This window comes from Erithacus rubecula (assembly GCF_903797595.1).
Source record: "Erithacus rubecula genome assembly, chromosome: 24".
Classification (NCBI taxonomy): Eukaryota; Metazoa; Chordata; class Aves; order Passeriformes; family Muscicapidae; genus Erithacus; species Erithacus rubecula.
This window is the reverse complement of record NC_136676.1, coordinates 1,769,593-1,791,027: the sequence shown is the minus strand read 5'-3', so window position 1 is coordinate 1,791,027 and position 21,435 is coordinate 1,769,593. Positions and strand designations below refer to the sequence as shown.

The 21,435-nt window shown below is 55.5% G+C and overlaps 4 protein-coding genes across 5 annotated transcripts; 3 read left to right on the top strand and 1 right to left on the bottom strand.

Moving 5' to 3' along the window:
• Positions 1-1,110: 1,110 nt before the first annotated feature.
• Positions 1,111-3,528, bottom strand: CDA (cytidine deaminase). The gene is made up of 4 exons (XM_079326099.1): positions 3,252-3,528; positions 2,862-2,973; positions 2,543-2,600; positions 1,111-1,881 (listed from the first exon to the last, which is right to left on the bottom strand). The coding sequence occupies exons 1-4, from the start codon at positions 3,424-3,426 to the stop codon at positions 1,768-1,770; spliced, it is 459 nt and encodes a 152-aa protein (XP_079182225.1). The 5' UTR covers positions 3,427-3,528; the 3' UTR covers positions 1,111-1,767.
• A 2,510-nt stretch (positions 3,529-6,038) lies between these two features.
• FAM43B (family with sequence similarity 43 member B) lies at positions 6,039-7,385 on the top strand. Its single transcript, XM_079326363.1, has one exon. It carries the CDS (start codon positions 6,380-6,382, stop codon positions 7,268-7,270), a length of 891 nt encoding a protein of 296 aa, XP_079182489.1. The 5' UTR covers positions 6,039-6,379; the 3' UTR covers positions 7,271-7,385.
• Positions 7,386-8,692: 1,307 nt separating this feature from the next.
• On the top strand, positions 8,693-12,339 carry MUL1 (mitochondrial E3 ubiquitin protein ligase 1). Its single transcript, XM_079326088.1, has 4 exons — positions 8,693-8,856; positions 8,956-9,043; positions 9,889-10,009; positions 11,042-12,339. Exons 1-4 carry the CDS (start codon positions 8,737-8,739, stop codon positions 11,760-11,762), a joined length of 1,050 nt encoding a protein of 349 aa, XP_079182214.1. The 5' UTR covers positions 8,693-8,736; the 3' UTR covers positions 11,763-12,339.
• A 2,134-nt stretch (positions 12,340-14,473) lies between these two features.
• On the top strand, positions 14,474-17,014 carry CAMK2N1 (calcium/calmodulin dependent protein kinase II inhibitor 1). Of its 2 annotated transcripts, XR_013776768.1 has the most exons (3): positions 14,474-14,825; positions 15,641-16,083; positions 16,952-17,014. XR_013776768.1 is itself a non-coding variant. In XM_079326100.1 (2 exons), the coding sequence occupies exons 1-2, from the start codon at positions 14,666-14,668 to the stop codon at positions 15,709-15,711; spliced, it is 231 nt and encodes a 76-aa protein (XP_079182226.1). In that variant the 5' UTR covers positions 14,474-14,665; the 3' UTR covers positions 15,712-17,014. The 2 variants fall into 2 exon arrangements, 1 of the variants encoding a protein (XP_079182226.1); XM_079326100.1 differs by having other exon boundaries at positions 15,641-17,014.
• The last annotated feature ends 4,421 nt before the right edge of the window (positions 17,015-21,435 follow it).

The window sequence follows — 21,435 nt, the reverse complement described above, 5'->3', positions numbered from 1 at the left end:
GGGAATGGGAATAGGAGTGGGAATGGGAATGGGAATGGGAATGGGAATGGGGAGGGACATGGAGTGAGACAGGGAATGGGGCACGGAGCAAAGTGTGGAAATGGGCATGGAATGGGGCATGGAGACCGGGGTGGAGAGGGAATGGGGACGGACATGGAGAGGGACAAGGAATGGGGTACTGAGCAAAGTGTGGAAATGGGCATGGAATGGGGCATGGGGACTGTCAGAGAGCAGAGCACAGCAGTGGGGCATGGAATGGGACATGGAGCGGGCATGGAGTGGGGTACTGAACAGGGCATGGAAGGGCACGTGGAGGGGGCATGGAATGAGATGCAGAGGGGGCGTGGAATGGGACATGTGGCACGGCATGAAGCAGGATCTGGAAGGGGACATGGAGTGGGGCATCAAGCAGGGCATGGAACGGGGCATGGAGCGGGCACAGAGCAGGGCACAGAGCAGGGTGCAGCCTTGTGCAATGCAGGGCAGGAGGACACAGGAAGGAGTGCCTTGGCATGGAGCACGGCACTGCCCTGGCAACAGCCAGGGCACAGCCCAGTGTGTGGAATCACCAGTCACAGAATCACAGACTGGTTTGGGCTGCAGGGGACCTCAAAGCCCATCTTGTCCCATCCCTGCCGTGGGCAGGGACACCTTCCACTATCCCAGCTTGCTCCAAGCCCCATGCAAACCTGGCCTTGGACACTTCCAGGGATCCAGGGGCAGCCACAGCTTCTCTGGGCACCCTGTGCCAGAATCCCTTCTTCCCCTGCTGCCCATGCTGTGGGCTCAGCCCCACAGCCAAGGCACATCCAGCCTCTCATCCACCAGCATCTCCAAGTCTTTCCCAGCAGGAATGTTCATCCTCCAGCCAGTGTAGGTGCTGGGGGTCACCCTAACCCAGGCACAGCACCCTGAACTTGGCTTGGTTGAACCTCATGAGGTTCCCAGGGTACATCCAGCTCTCCCCAGCCCCACCAGGGCTGCAAGACAGCCCCAGGACTCCACTACCTCTGTTTCATCACTTGCTACAACTGCAGGAGATAAACCAGAAGTGCTTTTATTTCACTTGGGCATGGCAGAAATGCTCAACCCAGCACTGGGTGGGAAATGTAATGAATTAATTTATCATTGTATTATAAATCAATATAATATTGATCAACAAGTGGCATTACCCTGGAGGCACAAAACCCCCAGAAGTTCCCAAAAACACCTTGCCCTCTTCTTCACCCCAGACAGAATAAAAGCAAGGAAAACAAGCTGGGGAGAAACGAGCAAAGGACACGCTCAGTGTGATAAACATCCTGTTCCAACAATCCACCTAATCTGGACTGGCTCACTAATTACTAATTACTTCTGGGGTTGGTGGACCTTTTCCTTCTTGCTTTCACTTCTCTTCAGAGCTGAAGGATCCAGTACTTTCCCAAGCAATGATTTTGCATTATTCAGGAGTGGTTTCTGTACCAAAGCCTGTTTGAGCTGTGCATCAAACCCATGCCCTCCCTTGCCTACAGGGATGTCTGGATGCTTTTGCTACTTAATAACAGGGAATTTCTATCATTTGACTTTTCCATTTCCTTGGGGCAAGGTGGAGCTGCAGTCTGCGAATCAACACTGAATCAGAAGATCAACCAGAGGAACAGGCAACTTAACAGTATCAAACACATTTCTCCCTGTGTTGTTCCCAAAAAGTTGCTCACAGGCTGAGGAAATTGGGGAAAACCATTGTTCCCTGTGCTTAAGGGCCAAGGCTGGTGGTGGCCACGCTGCTCAGACCCTCTTCAGGTCCTCAGGGCCAAAGGAGAGTGGCAGCAGCTCCTCCAGCCTCTTGACAATGTAAGTGCCATCTGCTTTGGTCAGGTAGACATCCCAGTCTGTGCCAAACTGGAGGAGAACAGGAGAAACAAGCATAATGAGGGAGAAGAAGGGAAGAATCTGCATTTCTTCCCCAAATTACTCATATACCCCATTTTTTTCAGGTTCACAGGGAGCATCCCCTTCTAGTGCATGTATTTTGGGTTGGCTTACAAGCATTTCCTCCCCCAGAGGATATTTTGGGCTTAGACCCTGTGTTTTTACCCCACCAGCATGAGCTCTGGTACCTCTGAACCTGCTGAACCTGACCCTCAAGCAAAGCCCCATAACCCATTAAATATTAGCAACCCAAAAATGGGCTGTTGGTGCTGGAATTCTTGTAGAAGAGGGACACAGAGCTGGAAAGGATCTGTGGGAAGCTCAGCTTTTACAGGAAAACCCCCATTTTCAGGCTTGCCAGAACCAGAGCAAGGACTCGAGGGCGAAACCTTGCACCTGGAGGAATAAACCCCCCTGGGGAGGGTAAGCTGGTGGATTCCCACTGAACACCCACTCAGGGTTGGAATACCCCTTTCCCAGCAGATAACACAATTTGAGGAGCCTGCAGCCAGCCCTGGGACTGAGGGTGGGGGATTGCAGCCTCCTTGGTGTTTTAGGGGGAGATGCCTGGGGTCAGGGGATGCTGTCTGGGGTCAGGGGATGAACCATGGAGCCCCACACGAGCTGTCACCTCTCTCATCACTTGTCTGCAGGCACCACAGGGCGTGATGAACTGGTCTCCCATGTCACTGCCAAAGGAGAAGGGCACAGAGCTCAGTCCTGAGGTCAGGGGAGGGAAGAACACCAGCAGAAGACCTTCACGCCCCAATAAATACAGAGCCACAACAGATTTGCCCCCCAGTTCCTCCAAAACCACCGTGCAAAAACTTTATTTCCCTCCCCAAAAGACGGGGTTGCTGCCACAGCAGCAGTCCCTGAGGAGCAGCAGGGATTCTCCTGCCGGTTCCCCATCCCACCCCTCAGCAGTGCAGCTCTCGGAGCACCCTCACCTGGCGATGGCCATGGCTTTGAAGCTGGTGTGCCCCTCGGAGATGGCTTTTTGGATGGCCGTGCGCTCCGCACACACCCCCAGGCTGTGGCAGGCGTTCTCCACGTTGCACCCTGCAGGGACAACCCCGGCATCAGCCACGCCAAACCCCACCAGCTCATTTCTCAGGGAATTCACGAAGAAAAGCCACTTCTCCCGCTTCCCCTATTTATTTTCCCATCTGCTGTGATCTTTGGCTTGGTCCGGGATGGCGGCTGCCAAGAGGCAGCGGGGGAGGACACGCACCACCAGCACCCCGGCATGACCCCGCTACACCCTCACACATGACCCAAAGCTTGCTGGGGGCTCCCCAAAATCCCCGGGGGGGGGTGGTCTCAGGTCCCCATCTTACCCGAGAAGATCTGCCCGCCGCTGGTGAGCAGCGCGGCTCCCACCGGGAACCGGCTGTAGGGACAATAAGCGCATTTTTTGGCCTCCCGGCTGCGGCGCAGCAGCAGCTGGAGATGGTCACCCTGGGGCTGGCCCGAGGGGACACCGGGGACCGGCTGCTGCCCGCCTCCCTCCATTCCTGCACCCGCCTGCCCTGCCCGCTGACGCCGCGGTTAAATATTTCCTCGCCTGGAAAACAGGCTGGCCGGAACGGCGGGATAACGCCCCGGCACGCAGCTCTGCCCCGGGAAGCATCCTCAGGGACAGCCCTGGCCCCCAAAGCATCGTGCTCAGCGATTCCCACATCTTCTCCCTGCCTGCTGTTTCTTTTTTTCCAATTTCTCCTGTTTTCATTATTTACTTCCTCCTTTCTCCGTCCCGGCAGAGCATTTTTCCACCCCTGTCCCAGAGGCTTTTTTTTCCTCCTCAGTTCAAAACTGGTTCTGTGGCTCCACAGGAAAATGTCATTAAATCATTCCTGAGGGGGGAAGGGACAACAGTTCCTGATCACTGAGATCAAAAGAAATAAATTACTATGATGGAAAGCACAAAAAAATAATATCTTATATATCACATTTTCCCAGGTCTTCTAACTACAGGCAGCAGGGGAAACTGGCTGAAGACACAGGTGGTCAAAAGCCTTTTTTGAGATGCCCTCATGCTGTAGCCCAAATTCAGTTTGGCTGGTGCCTCCACGGGAATCAGCCCACACAAGGCAAAGGGCTCCTGGGTGATCATCAAATTGCTTTTTAATTAAAGATTTCTCTATTTTTCCCCTTGCCCAAGGAGCTTCCTGCCCCATTTTCTAGCTGCAAGGATGGGTTTCACAGCCCCCAGAGATTTATCACTGGGATTTTTATCCCATTTGTTGGATTTGGGGAAGTTTTGGATTTCACCTGCTGGTTTTCCCAGCAAATCTTGCTGCTGGGTCGCTGCTGAGGAGCCACAACAGGCTGGGAGTGACTCCTGATGGGGCTGAAACTCTGGGAACTGAAACAGAGCATGGGACAGTAGGATCACCACAGACACCCCAAGAAACCAAAGCTGGGGTGCTGAGATCTGTATTGTCCAAGGGGTTACCAGGAAACTCATCTCCCACAGACCATGAGGATGCTTGTTCCCTCTGGAACCCAGCAATGGCAGCTCACTGCTTGCCAGGGAAGTGAGTGAGAGGAGGGATTGCCAACCCTGGAACAGCCCACAACTCATTTTTTTTCATTTTTCAGTGTTTTCCCCTATATAAAATGTGGTGCAGAGTCTCCTTTGCCCCCCCACCAAAATCTGGGAGAAAAAAGGAAAACCAGTCCTAGGGCAACTTGTGGGATGTGTAAATAAAGAAGCTTTCAGTGTGGGTTCACTCCTGCCCTCTCAATTGAATACCAAGCAAGTAAATACAGCCCTCACCTCAGTCAATGAGGGCAGGAATAGAAATTATGAAAGATAGCAGTTAGCATGGATAGAAATCTTCCTCATTAGCACTAATTCCCTAATTGCCATCTCCCCAAAACCATCCTTGCATCAGGAGCAAGCCACACAGCCTATGTTTGCATCAGAAAATATGAAAAACAGACAAATTCATGCATTTTTTATTATTTTGGCTGCAAAAACCTATGAGGCTGTCAAGGCCGTGGCAGTGAGAGTGGGGCTGGTGCTGTCTGCCTGTGAAGCTGCTATTTTAAGGTTGTATTTGCTTCACTCAAACTGCAGAAAATCTGGGAAGCTGCTGGGAAATGGCTTCCTGTTCCCTGCAACACCCCACCCTGGTTTTCTTCCCCAAATATTCTAAAAGTGGGAGCATGTGGTGTTATTTTACCCCTTTTTCCTTCCCAATTTTTCAATCCCAAGGCGAACAGAGCACCCCCAAGCCCGGGGGTCTCCCTACTTTGGATCCAGATGGTAAAAAAAAAAAAAAAAAAAGGAAATCATGGTTTGAGCCAAAGGCGCTGAATGCTGAGCAGCCTCAGACTCCACTGCAGGGCTGAAACCTCAGTACTGCCCAGAAATCCCCCCTGAGCTGTGCCATGAGGAAATAACATTCCATTTCTCCTGGAGAGAAGCTGTCCTAGGGCCTTGGCCAGAGATAAAAGCAACAGGTTAAAAGACAGCTCAGCCCAAAAGGAGAGGAGAAGCATGGTCTGACTTGCTTGGAAATAACAGAGGCAAATGGGAGGTTTGGAGGAAAAAATGCCAGCAAACCTGCAGGATCTGCAAATCCTGGCACACATCCTTGTGCAATGTACCGATTTGGGGGGAATAAAAAAATCCACCTTTTTGTTGTTCCAATGTTAGAATCCATCATCTGACCCTCCCAAAATCATCTCCCCCCCGTTTCCCCCGGGTGGGAAATTAGAGAATTACCCCTCACACCGGCAGGATTCGGCACTGAGGGTCTGGTTGATGCATGGGGATAAGGGGCTTGATTTTCCCCCCAGTTTCCTCTTCCTGCTGGGGCACGGAGGGGGCACACACGGAACTGGGGGGGCCGTTCACCGGCGGGTGCCGTTCACCGGAGGGGCCATTCACTGACGGGGTCGTTCACCGGCGGGGGTCGTTCATCGGAGGGGCCGTTCACCGGTGGGAGTCGTTCACCGCCGTTCACCGGAGGGTGCCGTTCACCGGTGGGGGTCGTTCACCGCTGGGGCCGTTCGCCGCCGTTCACCGGCGTGGGTCGTTCACCGGAGGAGGTCGTTCATCGGAGGGTGCCGTTCACCGGAGGGTGCCGTTCACCGGAGGGGTCGCTCACCGCCGTTCACCGGTGGGGCCGTTCACCGGAGGGGTCGTTCACCGCCGTTCACCGGCGGGGGCCGTTCACCGGCGGCTCCCCGCGTGCTCGGGGAGGTGGAGCAGCCCACGGAGAGCCGCGTTCCCGCAGCCGCCGCCGCCGTCGCTCCCGCAGCATCAGGCGCAGGCGGCACCCGGAACGCGGCGGCTCCGCATCCTCCGTGGGCAGCCGGACCGGGTACGGCGGCCGCGTCCCGCCGCCGGGGTAGCGGCTTCACCCCCTGCGCGGGGGGCGCGGGGACACCCCCGAACCGGCGTGGGGAGGGGGGGGTGGTCCCGCTGCTTGCGGATTAGCGGAGCGGAGCCGAGATGCTGCCCTGGCGCCGGAGCAAGTTCGTGCTGGTGGAAAATGAACGTAAGTGCAAAGGCAAGAGCCTGGGGCCGGGGCTGAGCTACGCGGCGCTGCTGGCCGGCTTCCTCCGCTCCTGCCCGGACCTGCTGCCCGAGTGCCCGCTGGAGCGCCTGGGCAGCGTCTTCCGCGGCAAGCGGCAGAAAGTGGAGCTCAACAAGGAGGACCCGACGTACACGGTGCGGTACCTGGGCAACGCCGTCACCCTGCACGCCAAGGGCGAGGGCTGCACCGAGGAGGCGGTGGGCAAGATCTGGGCCAAGAGCGAGGCGGGCGCCGGCGGGGCCAAGATGAAGCTGACGCTGGGCCCTCACGGCATCCGCATGACGCCCTGCGAGAAGGGGGCCCGCCGGCCGGGCCACGCGTACCTGCTGCACCGCATCACCTACTGCGCCGCCGACCGCCGGCACCCCAAGGTGTTCGCCTGGGTGTACCGGCACCAGGTGAAGAACAAGGCGGTGGTGCTGCGCTGCCACGCCGTGCTGGTGTCCAAGGCCGACAAGGCGCGCGCCATGGCCCTGCTGCTCTACCAGACCTCGGCCTCGGCCTTCAACGAGTTCAAGCGCCTCAAGAGACAGAGCGATTTCCGCCACGTGCAGCAGCAGCTGCTGGGCGACGCCATCGTGCCGCTGGTGCCGCTGCGCAGGCTGCTCAACGCCAAGTGTCCCTACCGCCCGCCGGCCGAGCGCGCCCGCTGCGCCCCTCGCCTCAGCTCCATCCTGGAGGAGGAGGAGGAGGAGGCCTTGGGCGGCGGGGCGCCCCCGGGGGACCCCGGGCGAGCGGCCGTGCTGCGGCTGGCCAGCGACATGAGGGGCTGCAGCCTGCGCGGGCCCCGGCCGCCCGTGTGCTGAGGGCCCCGCTGCCCGCCCTGCAGCCCAGCCCGCTGCCGGACCCTCCTCGGGCGGCCATCTGGACAAGGCAGCGCCTCCGTGTGCAGGAAGAACCACGGTGGGGGTGGGTTTGCACCCCAGGGACCCCCCCAGCCCTGCACACGAACCTGTGCCTCCTCCTCAGCGGCCGCATCAATAAAATGAATGTGTGTTTTCTGCGGTGTGACGGCGCCTGTGTCTCGGCCCGACCCTGGCGGATGATGGAGTTCAGCTCGGCATGAGGCAGTTTGGGGGGTTTGTGCTGTGTTTACCCCCCAAAAGGCAAGGCGAGCCAAGGATGGGGGGGCTGCGGGGTCCATACTGCTTTCCTGCAGCACCGAGGGCTGGGAGAGCTGCTCTGCGTAGTCATGGCAACTTGATTTTTTAAATATAGAGCTCTGCCGCCCACTCTAGGGGAGCAGTGATGGGGGTCTGGCCCCTTGGACCCCACTGGAGAGCAGAACTGGAGAGCACCCCCCTGCCACACTCCAAATTAGCACCAAGGACCTGAAGATCAATAATTTACGAAAAATTGCTATTTTTTTTCTTCCCCTTTTGCTGCTTTCCCAGAATAAGCGATGGTAAGGAGATGCTTGGGGCTGGGGGTGGGGGGGATCTTGTGTCCCTGCTACCCTGCCATGGCCCTTTGTGGGGCAGGGGTAGAGGACCCTGCAAAATGGGGCTGGGGGCTGCATCCTGAGGCTGAGCCCTCGCAGTGGAGGGGACATGTGCTGCTGCTGCCCCACAGCCCAGGGAGGGGTCAGAACCCCTTCCCCAGGGGGCTATAGGGCTGGGATGTGGGGAGATATCCCCATGCTTTGGTCTGACACCTGCTCCCCCAAACTTAGCAGAAGGCTGAAATTTGGGTTGCCCCCTCACCCCCAAGGTGGAAGGGGGGATAAGGGGGATATTTCCCTCCCACACTCGGGGGCATTAGGATTTGGGGCCAGCTGACAAGATGCTAAGGGATGACTGGGATTTGGGCTAATATCCCCTCAGATACTGATGAGGCTTCTTATGTTGCTTCTTTGGGGGGCTTTGGATCTCCCTTCCCTGGGACCTTTGCCCCACAGCCACTAGAGGCCACTGAGGCTCTGTACTCCCAGCTATTTATTCAGTATTCAGGCAGGACATTGGGAGTTTGTCTTCCCCAAGACCCCAGGGTGGAGGCGGGGTGTAAAGGGGTGGGGAGGCTGCGACCTGTCCCGCCCCCCCGAGCTCGCCGGGATGGAGTTGATCCCCCTAAAGCTCCGCGGGGCCGCAGCCTCTGTGGGGGTGCACCGTGTGTTAGCCCCGCACCCCAACACGGCTTTGCGGCGTCCCCCCGCCCGGCCTTGGCGGACTCCCCGTCTCGATGGCGGCGCTGCGGCTGCCAGAGCGCCCGCGTGACGTCATCACCACGCGCCGGCGCGCCGCGCGGTTGCCGTGGCAACGCAGGCCTGGCGGCCATGGAGGGCGGCGGGCGGCCCTCGGCCGTACAGGCCGTGCTCCTGACCGCCAGCACCGCCATCACCGCCCTGCTCTACTCCGTGTACCGGCAGAAGGCTCGCGTGGCCCGCGGGCTCCAGGTGCGTGCGGGGGGTGCGGCGGGGGAATGCATGGGCCCGCTCCCCGAGGCGCGGCCTGGTCGCGCCGGCTGAGCCGCGGCCTCTGTTCGCTCCCCGCAGGGCGCCAGGAAGGTGCGGCTGGACGGGGACCTGCGGGCCCTGCTGCTGGAGATGCCCGGGCGATGCGTGCCCTATGCGGTCATAGAAGGTAGGGTCAGGAAGGTTAATCCGCAAACACCGGAGCTTTGCGTCCAGAAAGGAGGCAGAGGAGTCCTGTAGCTTTATTCGAATAAAGGAAGAGGTCGCGGGCATTTCACATGGAGTTTCTCAGATTGCTAGAGGACGCAGCCTCCTTTTTATCCTCATTTCCCGCCCACATTTCCCTCTCTCTTTCCCCATTGGCTGAGATACTTGAGAGGTACAGACTTCCCAGAACACCTGATACCTAAAAACCCCTTCTAATGTACAACCCCACCCCCCTTTCCTCTTCCTTGTGCTAGTCAGTGGAATTCATACAGAATTTATGATTCTTCCCATTGTTTCTTTTATCTCTCAGTATCTAGTTTTATCTACCAGCAGACCCACAGTTTCTTTATAGAGATAGATCCCTGAATTCCTTTCAAACAGGACCCAAAGCAGTGCCCCAAACGGGGGTGAGGGGCACATCCCACCCCACAGCTGCTCCTCACTGGGGGATTTCATCCCCAGCTCCTCCTTCTGTGCCCATCAGGTCCTGACAACCCTTTTAACCACTTTTTAACCCTTTTCTAGAATAGTTTTGGTTGAAAGAGACCTTAAAGCTCATCCATTTCCACCCCCTGCCATGGCAGGGACATTTTCCACTGTCCCAGGTGCTCTAAGCCCTGTCCAACCTGGCCTTGGGCACTTCCAGGGATCCAGGGGCAGCCACAGCTGCTCTGGGAACTTGTGCCAGCACCTCCCCACCCTCACAGGGGAGGATTTCTTCCCAGCAGCCCATCAAAACCTGTCAGTATGAAGCCATTCCCCATGGTCTTGTTTGATGAGCTCCTCCCCCAAGCTCTCCCGTTGCAGGTGTGGTGCGCTCGGTGAAGGAGACCCTGAGCAGTCAGTTTGTGGAGAACTGCAAGGGTGTGGTGCAGAGGCTGACACTGCAGGAGCACAAGATGGTGTGGAACAGAACCACCCACCTCTGGTATGTGCCTGGTACCCTCAGACACCTCTGCTGCCCCTGGGGTCTGACACCCTGAAATGGCATCAGGCATGGCCAGAGTGCCTCAGAGCTGCATCCCAAAGTAGCCCCACAGTGACAGCTGCCATAACAGGGCATGTTTGGCTGATTTTAGGGCTTTCACAGAGGGGCTGGAGGAGAAGAGCACATCAAGTAACCCAACACAGGTTGAACATTGCTCAGCCCCACCTTGTTACAGAGGTGGCCAGAGGGTGGCGTTTCCAATAAAACTTCACTTCCAGAGCAGAAATTAGTTGGATTCGGGTGATCCCCACACCCAGGGGACCCAGAACTGCTGTAACAGAGCCCAGTGATGCTGTTTGATAAGCATTTGGTAACACTTATCCAATTGGGATGTGTGACACCTGGTGCTTCTCCTCAGGGGATGGTTTTGACAGCTGGGTGTTACTGTATAGGGGTTACTGAGTTTTGGAAGGACACAGTAACATGGCACTCTCTTGCATGGTGTAAGAAAGAACAAGAAAGAGCTGTTTGTTGAAGGAAGCTATTGCTTTAGATAAGACAATTCATGAAAAACAAAATACAGACAATTAATTGGTTAGACAAGGAGACACCTCTTGTCCCAGGCTTTCTTACAGATCCAGCAGGTGTTTATCTTTTGTTATGATTCTTTCTCTTATGTTTACTGTAGAGAAAGAGCCTCTAGCTTGAGAAAAATCCTAGCTGAGGCTGAGAAAGCTAGACTGGAAAAATTCTTTAACATTCTCCCTGGGCCTGTAATGGCCACAGCTGGGAATGCCACAGCAGGTGAGGAGGAAGTAGATGGGGATGGGGGAATCCCCCACTACTTGTGGAACACTGAGGTGAGGGTGTAGTGGCCTAATGCACACCTGGATAGTACCATGAGGGGAAAAGTGTTCTCCAGAGACCCCCATCAAAGAAACTCCACTGAGAGTCCTCAAAACCAGCAGATCCATCCTAGGCTGTGTTTCCCATCGGGGAAGGCAGTTCACTTCCCCCCTTGTCCCTCCCCAGGAATGACTACGAGAAGATCATCCACCAGAGAACCAACACCACCCCGTTTGACCTGGCCCCTGCTGAGGACAGCGCCGGGGTCACTGTGCGGGTGATGAAGCCTCTGGAGGCCACTGAGCTCAGCCTGGAGACGGTGTATGAGAAATTCCACCCCTCTGTCCAGTCCTTCACGGACGTCATCGGCCACTACATCAGCGGGGAGCGGCCCAAGGGCATCCAGGAGACAGAGCAGATGCTGAAGGTGGGCACGGCCCTGACGGGGGTGGGAGAGCTGGTCCTGGACAACGCCACCATCAAGCTGCAGCCCCCGAAGCAGGGCATGCCCTACTACCTGAGCTCCTTGGATTTCGACTCCTTGCTGCAGAAACAGGAATCTGCCGTGCGGTTTTGGAAAGTGCTGACGGTGATTTTCGGCTTTGCCAGCTGCACCGTGCTGCTGCTGCTGCTGCGCAGGCAGTACCGGCAGCACCGCGAGCGGCAGCGCCTGCGGCAGCTGCAGCAGGAGTTCCGGCAGGCCCAGGAGCGCCTGGCCAGCGCCGAGGGCGGAGAGATTCTCAAAAACGCCTGCGTGGTCTGCTTGAGCAGCACCAGGTCCTGCGTCTTCCTGGAGTGTGGCCACGTCTGCTCCTGCCACGAGTGCTACCAGGCTCTGCCCGAGCCCAAAAGGTGCCCAATCTGCAGGCAGGGCATCACCAGGATGGTTCCTTTGTACAATAGTTAATGGTTTGTGATTCTCCGGGGGGAGATTGGGGATTTAAAGCTGCCACTGGCAAAGGGGTTTTTTCACCTCGCTGCTTGGGTGGTGGATTTTGGGGGAGTGAGTGCTTCAGCAGGGGAGCAAAGCTGAGTCTGAAAAGGTGACTCTGCAGCTTGCTCACGCTGTGCTCTGGAGGTGTTTTTGAGAGAGATGATTCCTTGCAAAGGGTGAGATGCTGAAGCTCTTCTGTTATGGTTTGGACTCTCAGGGCTCGTGTCATGCTTACCGAGCCTGCAGCCCCTTACCCAGCTGCTAAAAATGTGGGAAAACAAAAATAAAGTGTATTAAGCGTTCTGAGAGGCTGTAGAATTCCTGTGAGGCTGCCAGAGGGCTGCAAGGCCTAACGGAGCAGGAGGGGCTGTCAGAGCTCATAGCAGGGTGTGTGAACACAGGTAATTCTGTGATCCCCCCAAAATGGCTTTGTCACACCAGGATATAAAGATGGGAATGTGAGAATGCTGTGGCTGATGGCTGTGCTCTTGGCCTGGCTTGGCTTGGGATAGCAAATGGAGTGTGAAGTAATAAAATAGGATGAAAAGTGTCTCTGTGTCTAATATTCCACAGGAGTGGTGAGATTTGTCCTCCCTGAGGTGGACACTAAGCCTGGATCATCCCAAGCCATGATGGAGGTTGGCTGAGGGGGGAACCTGTTTCCCCTGCACTGGACATGACAATCACCACTGTCCCCTAATGACACAGGTGGTGCCAAACTCCCCAAACTGACACAAAAAAGGAAAATTCCCTTCCCTGACACCCCCATTTTACCATTAATCCCATATACACCCAAGAGGGTTGATGGACCCAAAGTGATGCTGCAATTAACAACGTGATGGGGAGGACAATTAGAGAAACATTCCTGGGGAATGAGGTAGGGGCAGTTGAAAACTCCAGGACTGAGACAGCCTCTGGGCACCCCTGTTCAGCCATTCACATCCCCCAGGCACATTTAAAAAAGAAACATTCCCGTCGACTGGCATTTAAAACCCCCTGAATTCAACAGTGAAAATGGTGGGTTGTTTCCTCATTAAACATTAACCAGAGCAGCCGGGCGGTGTCCGAAGACCATTTTGGCCGTGAGGCACAAAGCCACGGCGGGTTTGGAGGAGGAGGAGGAGGAGGAGGAGGAGGAGGAGGAGGAGGGGTCCCTGGTGATCCCGGTGCCGGGGAAGGGCCGCATCCCACCGGCTGTAGATGGCGGTGGCTGCCTGCAGGGTGAGGTAGCCCTCGAAACAGAATTCCAGAGGGAACAGCCAGAACACAGCTCAAAAAGCCACACTGCAGCCAAAAACCCACAATCCAGATGGGAACGACAGAATCCCATCTGCTGGAAGAGGTCATCCTCCTCTCCAGGGGACCAACCACCCCAAAAAACCTCGTCCCCTCACTGGGGACAGCAAGGAGGTCAATCCCCTCAGACCAGAGCAGGACATGGCCTCGAGCCTTGGCGTTTTGCCCAGGAATGGAGCATCAGGCAAAGCCTAAAAATACGCCTTGGAGGGGCTGTGCTTTCCCGTTACCCTTCGCCTCCTGTTTCCAAGCTTTGCCTGTGATATCTCGGGCGTAGCCGCAACCTTATGTAAGGAGCTGCCAGCTCGGGGGCGGGTGGGGGTGCAGGGGAGAGGGGGAGAGGCTTGAGCAGCTCTGGGGGCTGAGGATTTCAGCAAACGAGATGGAGATGGAAGCAGCCCCAGGACAGCACACCCCAGCCCTGGCACCTCCAGGCACCCCGTCCTTTCTGTGCCCCCATTCTGCTCAACCCCAAAATGAGCCAGGCTCCTGATTCCAGAGAAATCCTGTCACTCAGCCTTACACAAACAGGCTCGCTGCTGCTGCTGCTGCTGCTGCTACGGTCCTCCCGTCCTCCCACTTTGTGGGAGATGCACCACAGATGCCTGAACACCCCAAAATAGCTGTGGTCTGTCCCAAAATGTTATCCCAAACCTTCCCATCACTCACCTTGCCAGGCAATAGCCTCGATGACCCACACTGTTGTGGCAGCTCTCCATAGAAAAACCCATGGAAAGCTCAGAGTGACTCCCAAATCCTCCTGCAGTGCCCCACGAAAACCTCGTGCAGGGACAGGTCCTGGCGGCCCACAGCCAAGCACACCCAGCCCCCCCCACGCTGCAGCCCCCCAAGAGTGTGCCAAAAGTGCCAGAGGTCCCAGGATGACTCATTCCTGCTGGGCCGTGCCCCGTGCTCCTGGAACAGGGCTGAGCTCCCCAGGCATGTGGAGGGGTTCGTTCCAGACCTCCCAGGAGTGGCTGGGGGCCCGCTCTGAACCCCTAAACGTGTCTGTGAGGTGGTCTGGGCTCCCCAGAAGCGCCGTGGGGCCGCCTAATCTCCCCGAGGGTCCTTGTAGGGCAGCTCCGGACTCCCCAGGGATGCTGAGGGGCAGGCTGGGGAATAATGAGGATGAAGCGGGGCAGCTCCGGGCTCCGCAGGGTGTTTGCTAAGCGGCTCTGGGATCTCCAGGGATGCAGTGAACACCCCGAGGATGCCCCGGGACAGCTCCGGGCTCCCTGAGGATGCTCCGCGCTCCCCGGGGACGCTGCGGGGCAGGCGGCGGAGCAGTCCCGGGGATCCCCGGGGTGCGGGACCAGCCCGCCGGGGCGGTGCCGCCGCCGGTGCCGCGGGGGCCGAGCCGGTCCCGCCCCGCCCCGCCCGGTCCCGCCTCCCGCTCCTCTATCGCCGCCGCCGCCGGAGCCGCCGCCGCAGCCGCGGACCGCGAGCAGCGCCGGCCGGGCCGGGATGTGACGGGGCGGCCGCCCCGCGCCCGCTGCGCCGCTGCCCCGGGCCCGCGGGCCCCGCGCCCCGGGAGGCTGTCGGGGGGCGGCGGCGGCGGCGGGTCCCCCCCTGCCGCCCCCATGTCGGAGGGGCCGCCCTACGGCGAGGGGCAGCTGGCGGGGGACGCGGCCGTGGGGCAGCTGCCCTTCCCCGTTCGCCTCCGCGGCGGCGACGGGCTGCTGGCCGGCGGGCAGGGCAAGCGGCCGCCCAAGCTGGGACAGATCGGCCGCAGCAAGAGAGGTGGGTGCTGGAAGGAGCGGGGCGCGCAGGGAGCTGCACGGTCCCCGGGATGCGGTGGGATGCAGCGGGTATCCCGCGGGTGTTGGGTATCGTGTGCCGGGGGTCTTCCCGGGGATGCGGAGCACCGGGGAGCATCCTCAGGGACGGGGCATGGTAACCGGGCTCCCTGAGGATGTCGGGCACCGCGTCCCGAGGACCTTCTCCAGGGATGCAGGGCACTGGGGACCGCCCCCGGGGACAGGGTATGGTGCACCGGGCTCTCTGAGGGATGCTCGGCATCGTGTTCCGTGGATCTTCCCCAGGGATGGGGCATCAAGCACCTTTCGGGGATGCAGGGCACCGAGAACCGTCCCCAGGGACGGGGCATGATGCACCAGACTCGCTGCAGGGTGTCAGGCATCACGTCCCAAGGACTGTCACCAGGGTGTTGGGTAGCCGGGACCTTCCCTGGGGACAGGACATTGTTCCCTGAGCACTTAGTCGGGTACAGGGCGGCAGGAACCTTCCACAGGGACAGGGCATCATTCCCTGGGGACCATCCGCAGGGCATAGAGGTGAGGGGACCTTCCCTGGGGACATACCGTTTGCCAGGTGTCCCCAGGGACAGGGCGCCGGTGCCGGTGCGATGCTGGGGACGCTCCCTGGGGACGGGGCACGGTGCTCCAGGTACCCTGCGGCGGGTCGGGCTCCGTGTCGCTTCGCCAGCAGCCTCACCAGGGATGTGGGACCCCTCCAACACCCTCTAGGGTCACCTTGGGCGAGGGGAGCACGGCGACAGAAAATTCATCGCGCTTCTGTTTCTTTCTGCTTTCTAGTGGTTATTGAAGACGATAGAATTGATGATGTGCTGCAAAACCTCTCCGAAAAGGCCCCTCCCGGTGTTTAAAGCCTCCCTGGGGACGCTGGGCTGAAGCCCGGGGTGGGGTCGGTTTACAATGGCACGGGTGATCGGCACAAAATAACCCCAAAACACCGCAGCGACCGCCCGAGCGCCGGGAATGCCCAGCAGCGTCCGCATCCCGCACGTCCTGCCCTCCGGAACGCGCGGAGGGGAGGGCGGCGAGCGAGCACAGCCCAGCCACGAATTCCAAAAATGATAATAAATTAAAATATAGAGATATATATGTAATCGGGAAAATAGTCACCCGCTTCAAAGCCCTCGCCCCGAGGAATGGACGGAGGAGTCACGCCGCGGCTCTGAATTAGTCGGGATGGCTTTTGTCGGGCTGATGAACCTTGTGCCGCGCTAGATCGGGGGGTAAGAGGAAAGGGGGCAGCGGGAGATGGGGGGGAGCAGCCCCTGGGGTCTCCCTCCGGCCAGGGTTGTTCCCAGCGGGCACCTTGTTTACATTATTTAATCTTGCAAAAATGAATCCGTGCACTTGGATGTACCACGCTATCCCCTTCTGTATGAGTTTCTTTTTTTTAATTTTATGTTGATGTCTTTGGATGTTGGGAAATTATATAAAATAGACATATATATATATTTAATTTTAGTCACGTTTTAAGGTTCTCGAGGGGGAAAACCAAAACTTTTATAAAGGAAAGGCCTGAAGGAAGAATTGCTGGTTTATTTTTTAAAGCTTGTACTTCTTGGTTGCTGTGAGCAAAGGGACAGATTTTATATGTACAGGGGGGCGGGGGGGGGGTGCTCAGCTTTTCTAACTACCATGCAGTCTGTAGTGTGGGTGATCTTGGTTTTTTTTTTCTTTTTTTCCTTATATTGTGGCAGTTTTCTCTCTTTAATAGACTGTATTAAAACATATCTATAAAAGAAATTATTTAATGTAATCACAAGAGTGCCAAACACTTGGAGATGCTGGAGGGCAGCGATTCCCTCCCCGAGACGAGCAGCACTTGGAGCTTTCTGCTCTTTCTAGGGCTCGGTCGATCTCTCGTGGGGTTTTCTCTGACTTCTCTTTTCTAATCTTTCTTTTTAACTATTTTGCATGATGTGCATAAAAACAAAAGGGGAAAAAAAAAATGGGTGGGGGAACAAAAAAGCGCCTCTGGCGCCCGGGCTTGGTTCTTGTTTCTGTTTGCATTGACTGACAGACCTCAAGGCAGGTTTTTCTTTCCTCCTTTTCTTAAATATTGTGTATGTTGCACTTTTATCCACTACACAGGGCTATTTCTGCAATGTCCGAATAAAAAGGAAAATGAAACAAAACGGAAAAAAAAATTATAAATGCGGATCTGCCGTGTTTTCCCGTGGGCTGCCAGGGCCCAGCGCCGTGAGCATCCCCCCCTGTCCACCCAAATAATCCCAAAATAACCAAGGAAAGCCTCCCCACTCTCTGTTACAGACCCCTGTTCATGCTGAATAACTAATTGTAATTTGTATTTATTTGTGGGATTTTTTTTAGTTTGATAGGAAAATGCTTCAGGGGCACAAATTAAATGGAATAATTCAACCTTGGGTCCTGGGAGTGACTGTAGTGGATGGGAAATAAAAGGTGGCTTCCCTTTCATTGATGGGAAAAGCTGTGGAAAATGGGCATTTTCATTCTAGTATTGCCTTCCTTCCCCCAAAAAAACCCAAATCCTGGTTAAAAAAGGCCATTATCCCTTCTGCCCACACCAGCGAGGGCACGAGCCAACCTTCGTGCCTGGGGAACAAGAATCTAATCACGGATGGCAAACAGGTCCAGGGGTGGGATTTTATTGCAAAGAAAATAATATATTGCAATAAAAGCAGAATGCTGCTGAGCTGGGATTTGTAAAGGATGATGTAGGGGGCAGATGGGTAAATTTGGGGTGGCACATGGAGCTGGGATCCCATTTTTGGGGTGTGGAGGCTGCACAACGTTCCCCTCCCCACCACCTTTGCTATTTATTGCTCCATTTTTAACCAACACAGGCTCTCCCACATCCAGGATATGATGAAGAGCTTTGCTAAACTGATCCCTTGAAAAAATCCCCAATTATTTTCATTTTTTCCCCAGCAAGTTCAGCTCTGAGGTCGTGGCTGGGTGGGTTGGACTCAGCACACACATTTTTGGCCCCAGGATTTTCTGTGCTGGGGGATCTGCTGCACCTCCCAAGCACGAGGTGCTCCCAGAATGGAGTTTTTTTCTCTCAAATTAATGGGTTTTGCCCCAGTCAGCATCTGGGGGTGAGCCCAGGGCTCTGGGAGAGCAGACACAGCCAGAGAGGAGCAGAGCATCCCACATGTGCTGAGGACACGGCGCTTGGGAGCTCATTAAACACAAACCATGGGCTGCATGCAGCACTGGGTTAATTAATTTTACCAAAAAGCCTCTTTTTTTTTTTTGAGCAAAAACCTGATCTATGAGTCTGCCCAACCAAATTTCCCACTTTATTCCATACATCAAAAGACCTCTGAGCGCTTAAACCACGCTGAAAGCCAGACCCATCTGTGGGTGCTCCGAGGATGTGGAGCAGGCACAGCCCCGGGATCCCCCCAAAACCCACCGGGATGCCCGGGAGAGGCCAGCAATGAACCAGAGAAAGCCTGAGCTAGAGGGGGAAGGGAGGCTGAAAGAAGAGGAGATTCTGCTAAATTATAAACCGCTCTTTTATATGCATCTTTCATGCACGGCACATAAATAATGGAGCAGGAGAGCCCGGCGAGCTGGCGAGCGGGAGGTGCGGGATGGAGGGGCGAGGAGAGGGGGATCCACCGGGGGTGGAGGGGAAAGATGCGCCCAAGAGACCAAGGCGGGCATCCCGCACGGGCGGGAGATGCTGTTCTGAAGGAGGATTTAAGGATTAAGCTGGCCCCGGGGCAGGAGTTTATTGCATACATTATTTAACAGATGGCCCAACGCAGGCGGCGGCTGCCTACGGTCTCCCCGGTGACCTTGGCTGGGAGATGCCGGAGCCGGGAAGGGAGCCTGGTGCCACCACCACGCTCCGGTTACAGGGATCAGAGGGGAAAAAAATAAAAATAAAAAAAAAAAAACGAACCAAACCCCAGGAGCCAGCACCCAGCGGCTCCGGAGCCAAATCCCCATGGAAACTGCAAAAATCCCCACCCAACCCTGCCCATATGGGCTGCTTGTTTTGGCAGGGGTGGGAAAAAAAAAAAAAAAAAAAAGGAGGAAAAAAATAAAATGTATAGAAAAGAGCCACTTGCAGGTTTATTTACCGGAGGAAACTTGGCACCTTTGGAAGAGCGGGGTGAGGGAGGGACCAGCGGGATGCAAAGGTCCCAGTGACACCCAGAGCACTTGTGAAATCCCACTGCCATGCCCAGCCACACGGTTTAATCTCATTTTCCCAGGGATTTTGGCATGGGGGGAAGGTGCTAGCACAGCTGCTCCTGCAGCAAAGCCAACTCTGACCATTTACACCCAGATCCAGGGTGGATCTTCATTCACTTTGAAGCTGCTCATTTTCCACAGGCTTTAAGGCATCAGCCCCTGGAAGCCCCCCCAGCATGAATCCAGTCCTGAGGAGCTCAGAGTGATGCACAACGATTTTGGGGCTGCATCAGCATCCCCACCACTCATTTCCTGCATCACCGAGGCAGTAAGTCAGAAAAAGAAACCAAAATTGAGGGTAGTGTGCTGCAGTCAGGGCAAAGCAGAGCAGAGGAAGTGGGTGAGTCCCCCAAAGCTCTTCCCAAAAGGACACCCATGAAGCAACTGCCCAAAATAAATATTCTCTTTTTTTTTTTTTTTTTTCTTTCCCCTCCTCCATCAAAACTAGGGCATGTTAAACTAGGCCAGCACTCCTAAAGTAATTTATTTATCATGGGGGGGAGAGAGGAGGGACAGCATGGACTGCAGAAGGGGATGCTCCATCCTGCCCCTGAATGCCATGGGTTTAGGGAATAAAATGGGTCAGTTCTTCCATCTTCTCTTGCTGAAAAAATCACAATTACTCAGAAGGAAGCAGCTTTAGTGACCTTTGGTGGAGAAGACACAAAAACAGTAATTTGAACAGTATCAAACCCTTTTTGATCTCTTTGCTCAACTGTTTTCACCGTTGGGGTTTATGTTGTGTATTGTGGCATGTAACAGAAAATAAGCCTTAGAAAAATGAAAACCTGAAAAAGACATGAAAGAAATTTCACCCTCCTTAAAACCTGACTTTTTTCCCTGCTTTTTAATGAGAAAAACCCAGAAGCTGCCCAAAAAAATCTCCATCCATGCCTGCCAGGGAATGGGGCTTGCCAAGAGGGATTTGGGAGGCAGCAGCATCCTGCTGGATGCTCCCCCACCAGTCATGGCCTTGGAGAATTTTTGAGGGATTTACCTTTGTGTTTCTCCATGGCAAGAGAGGCTTCTGATGGGATGGACCCCCAGTGTTGCTTCTTCAGGGGGATTTGGGGGGCTGTGGGTCCCCCTTCCCTGGGATCTTTGTCCCACAGCCACTAGAGGCCACTGGGGCTCTGTGCTCCCAGCTGCTTTATTCAGGCAGGACATTGGACACATGTTGGCACCCAAAAATTTAAAACGGGGAAATCCACAGAGCAGCAAAACTGGGGAAAGGCAGGGCAGAGAAGGACTGTCCCTGAGCTCTGTTGGTGTCCCCAGGGACATCCCCACACCAGGACCCTACAGGGAACAGGGGCACTTCCCCCAAATCTGGTCGAGCCACTCAGCTGCTCAGACTTGTGCTGAGCTCTGGCTGGAATTTTGTGTGTCCTAGCCCAAGCTAAACATCTCCAGAGGACAGGGAAATGCTGCCCAACATGCAGCATCCTTCCTGGGCTCACCAGGAATTTTATAGAGGGTCGAGAAGACACTCCCATGACGTGGCATTCCTTACCTTGGGAATATTCTGCAAGAAAATCCCCAAATCTCTGCTGCTGCTGCTGCCTCGGGGAGCCTGGGAGTGGAGCTGCCTGTCTCCCCAGGCTCCTCATTTCCATTTAGCCTGGAGTTAAAATTTTCTAGGATATTCTAAACACTTAGGAGGGAAACATCAGACATCTTCATTTACACACCGCTCCAGGTGTCAAACTGTTGCATGACAATAACAAGTGGGAGACACCTCACCCAAAAAAAAAAAGAAAAAAAAGAGAAGTTCCAGCCGGAGATAAATGCAGCAGCAGATGCTCAGATAAAACCCAAACCTGAGAACAGCACCAGGCTCTGCAACCTGGCCAAAGCCCTCCCAGAGAAATGGTCAGTGTTTGGGAGGGACATTGTATTTTTTTGGGAGGTTGGGGTGTCTGTGCTGCCTCACATTTGGGGATTTTCAGACCCTTGGTGGGCAGGTGAGAATGGCCACTGCCTTCTCAGGGCTGCCCCAGTTCCCAGCCTCACTGGCTTTGGAAGAAGATTCCCTGCCACGGATTTTTCCAAGACAATTCCTCCCCTGAGTTTCAGCAGGAGTTGCCTGGTAGCAATTGCCCTGGTAAATTCGTGCTGGTGGTGCAACACCAGGAACATGAAGGAATATGAAGAAAACCAGAGGAATTTGGGCTCCCCTCCATGCTACAACACCTCCATTATTAATATATATAGTATTATATTATATAAGGCCATATAATATTATGTAATACATAAAGCATTATATAATACATACAATAATATATCTATAATTTTTGCAGATATAAATGTGACACCAGCACGAACCCTTTCCTTTACAGGCATCCCACCCTGCTCACCCTTTTTGGGCAAAAGGGAACATCTCA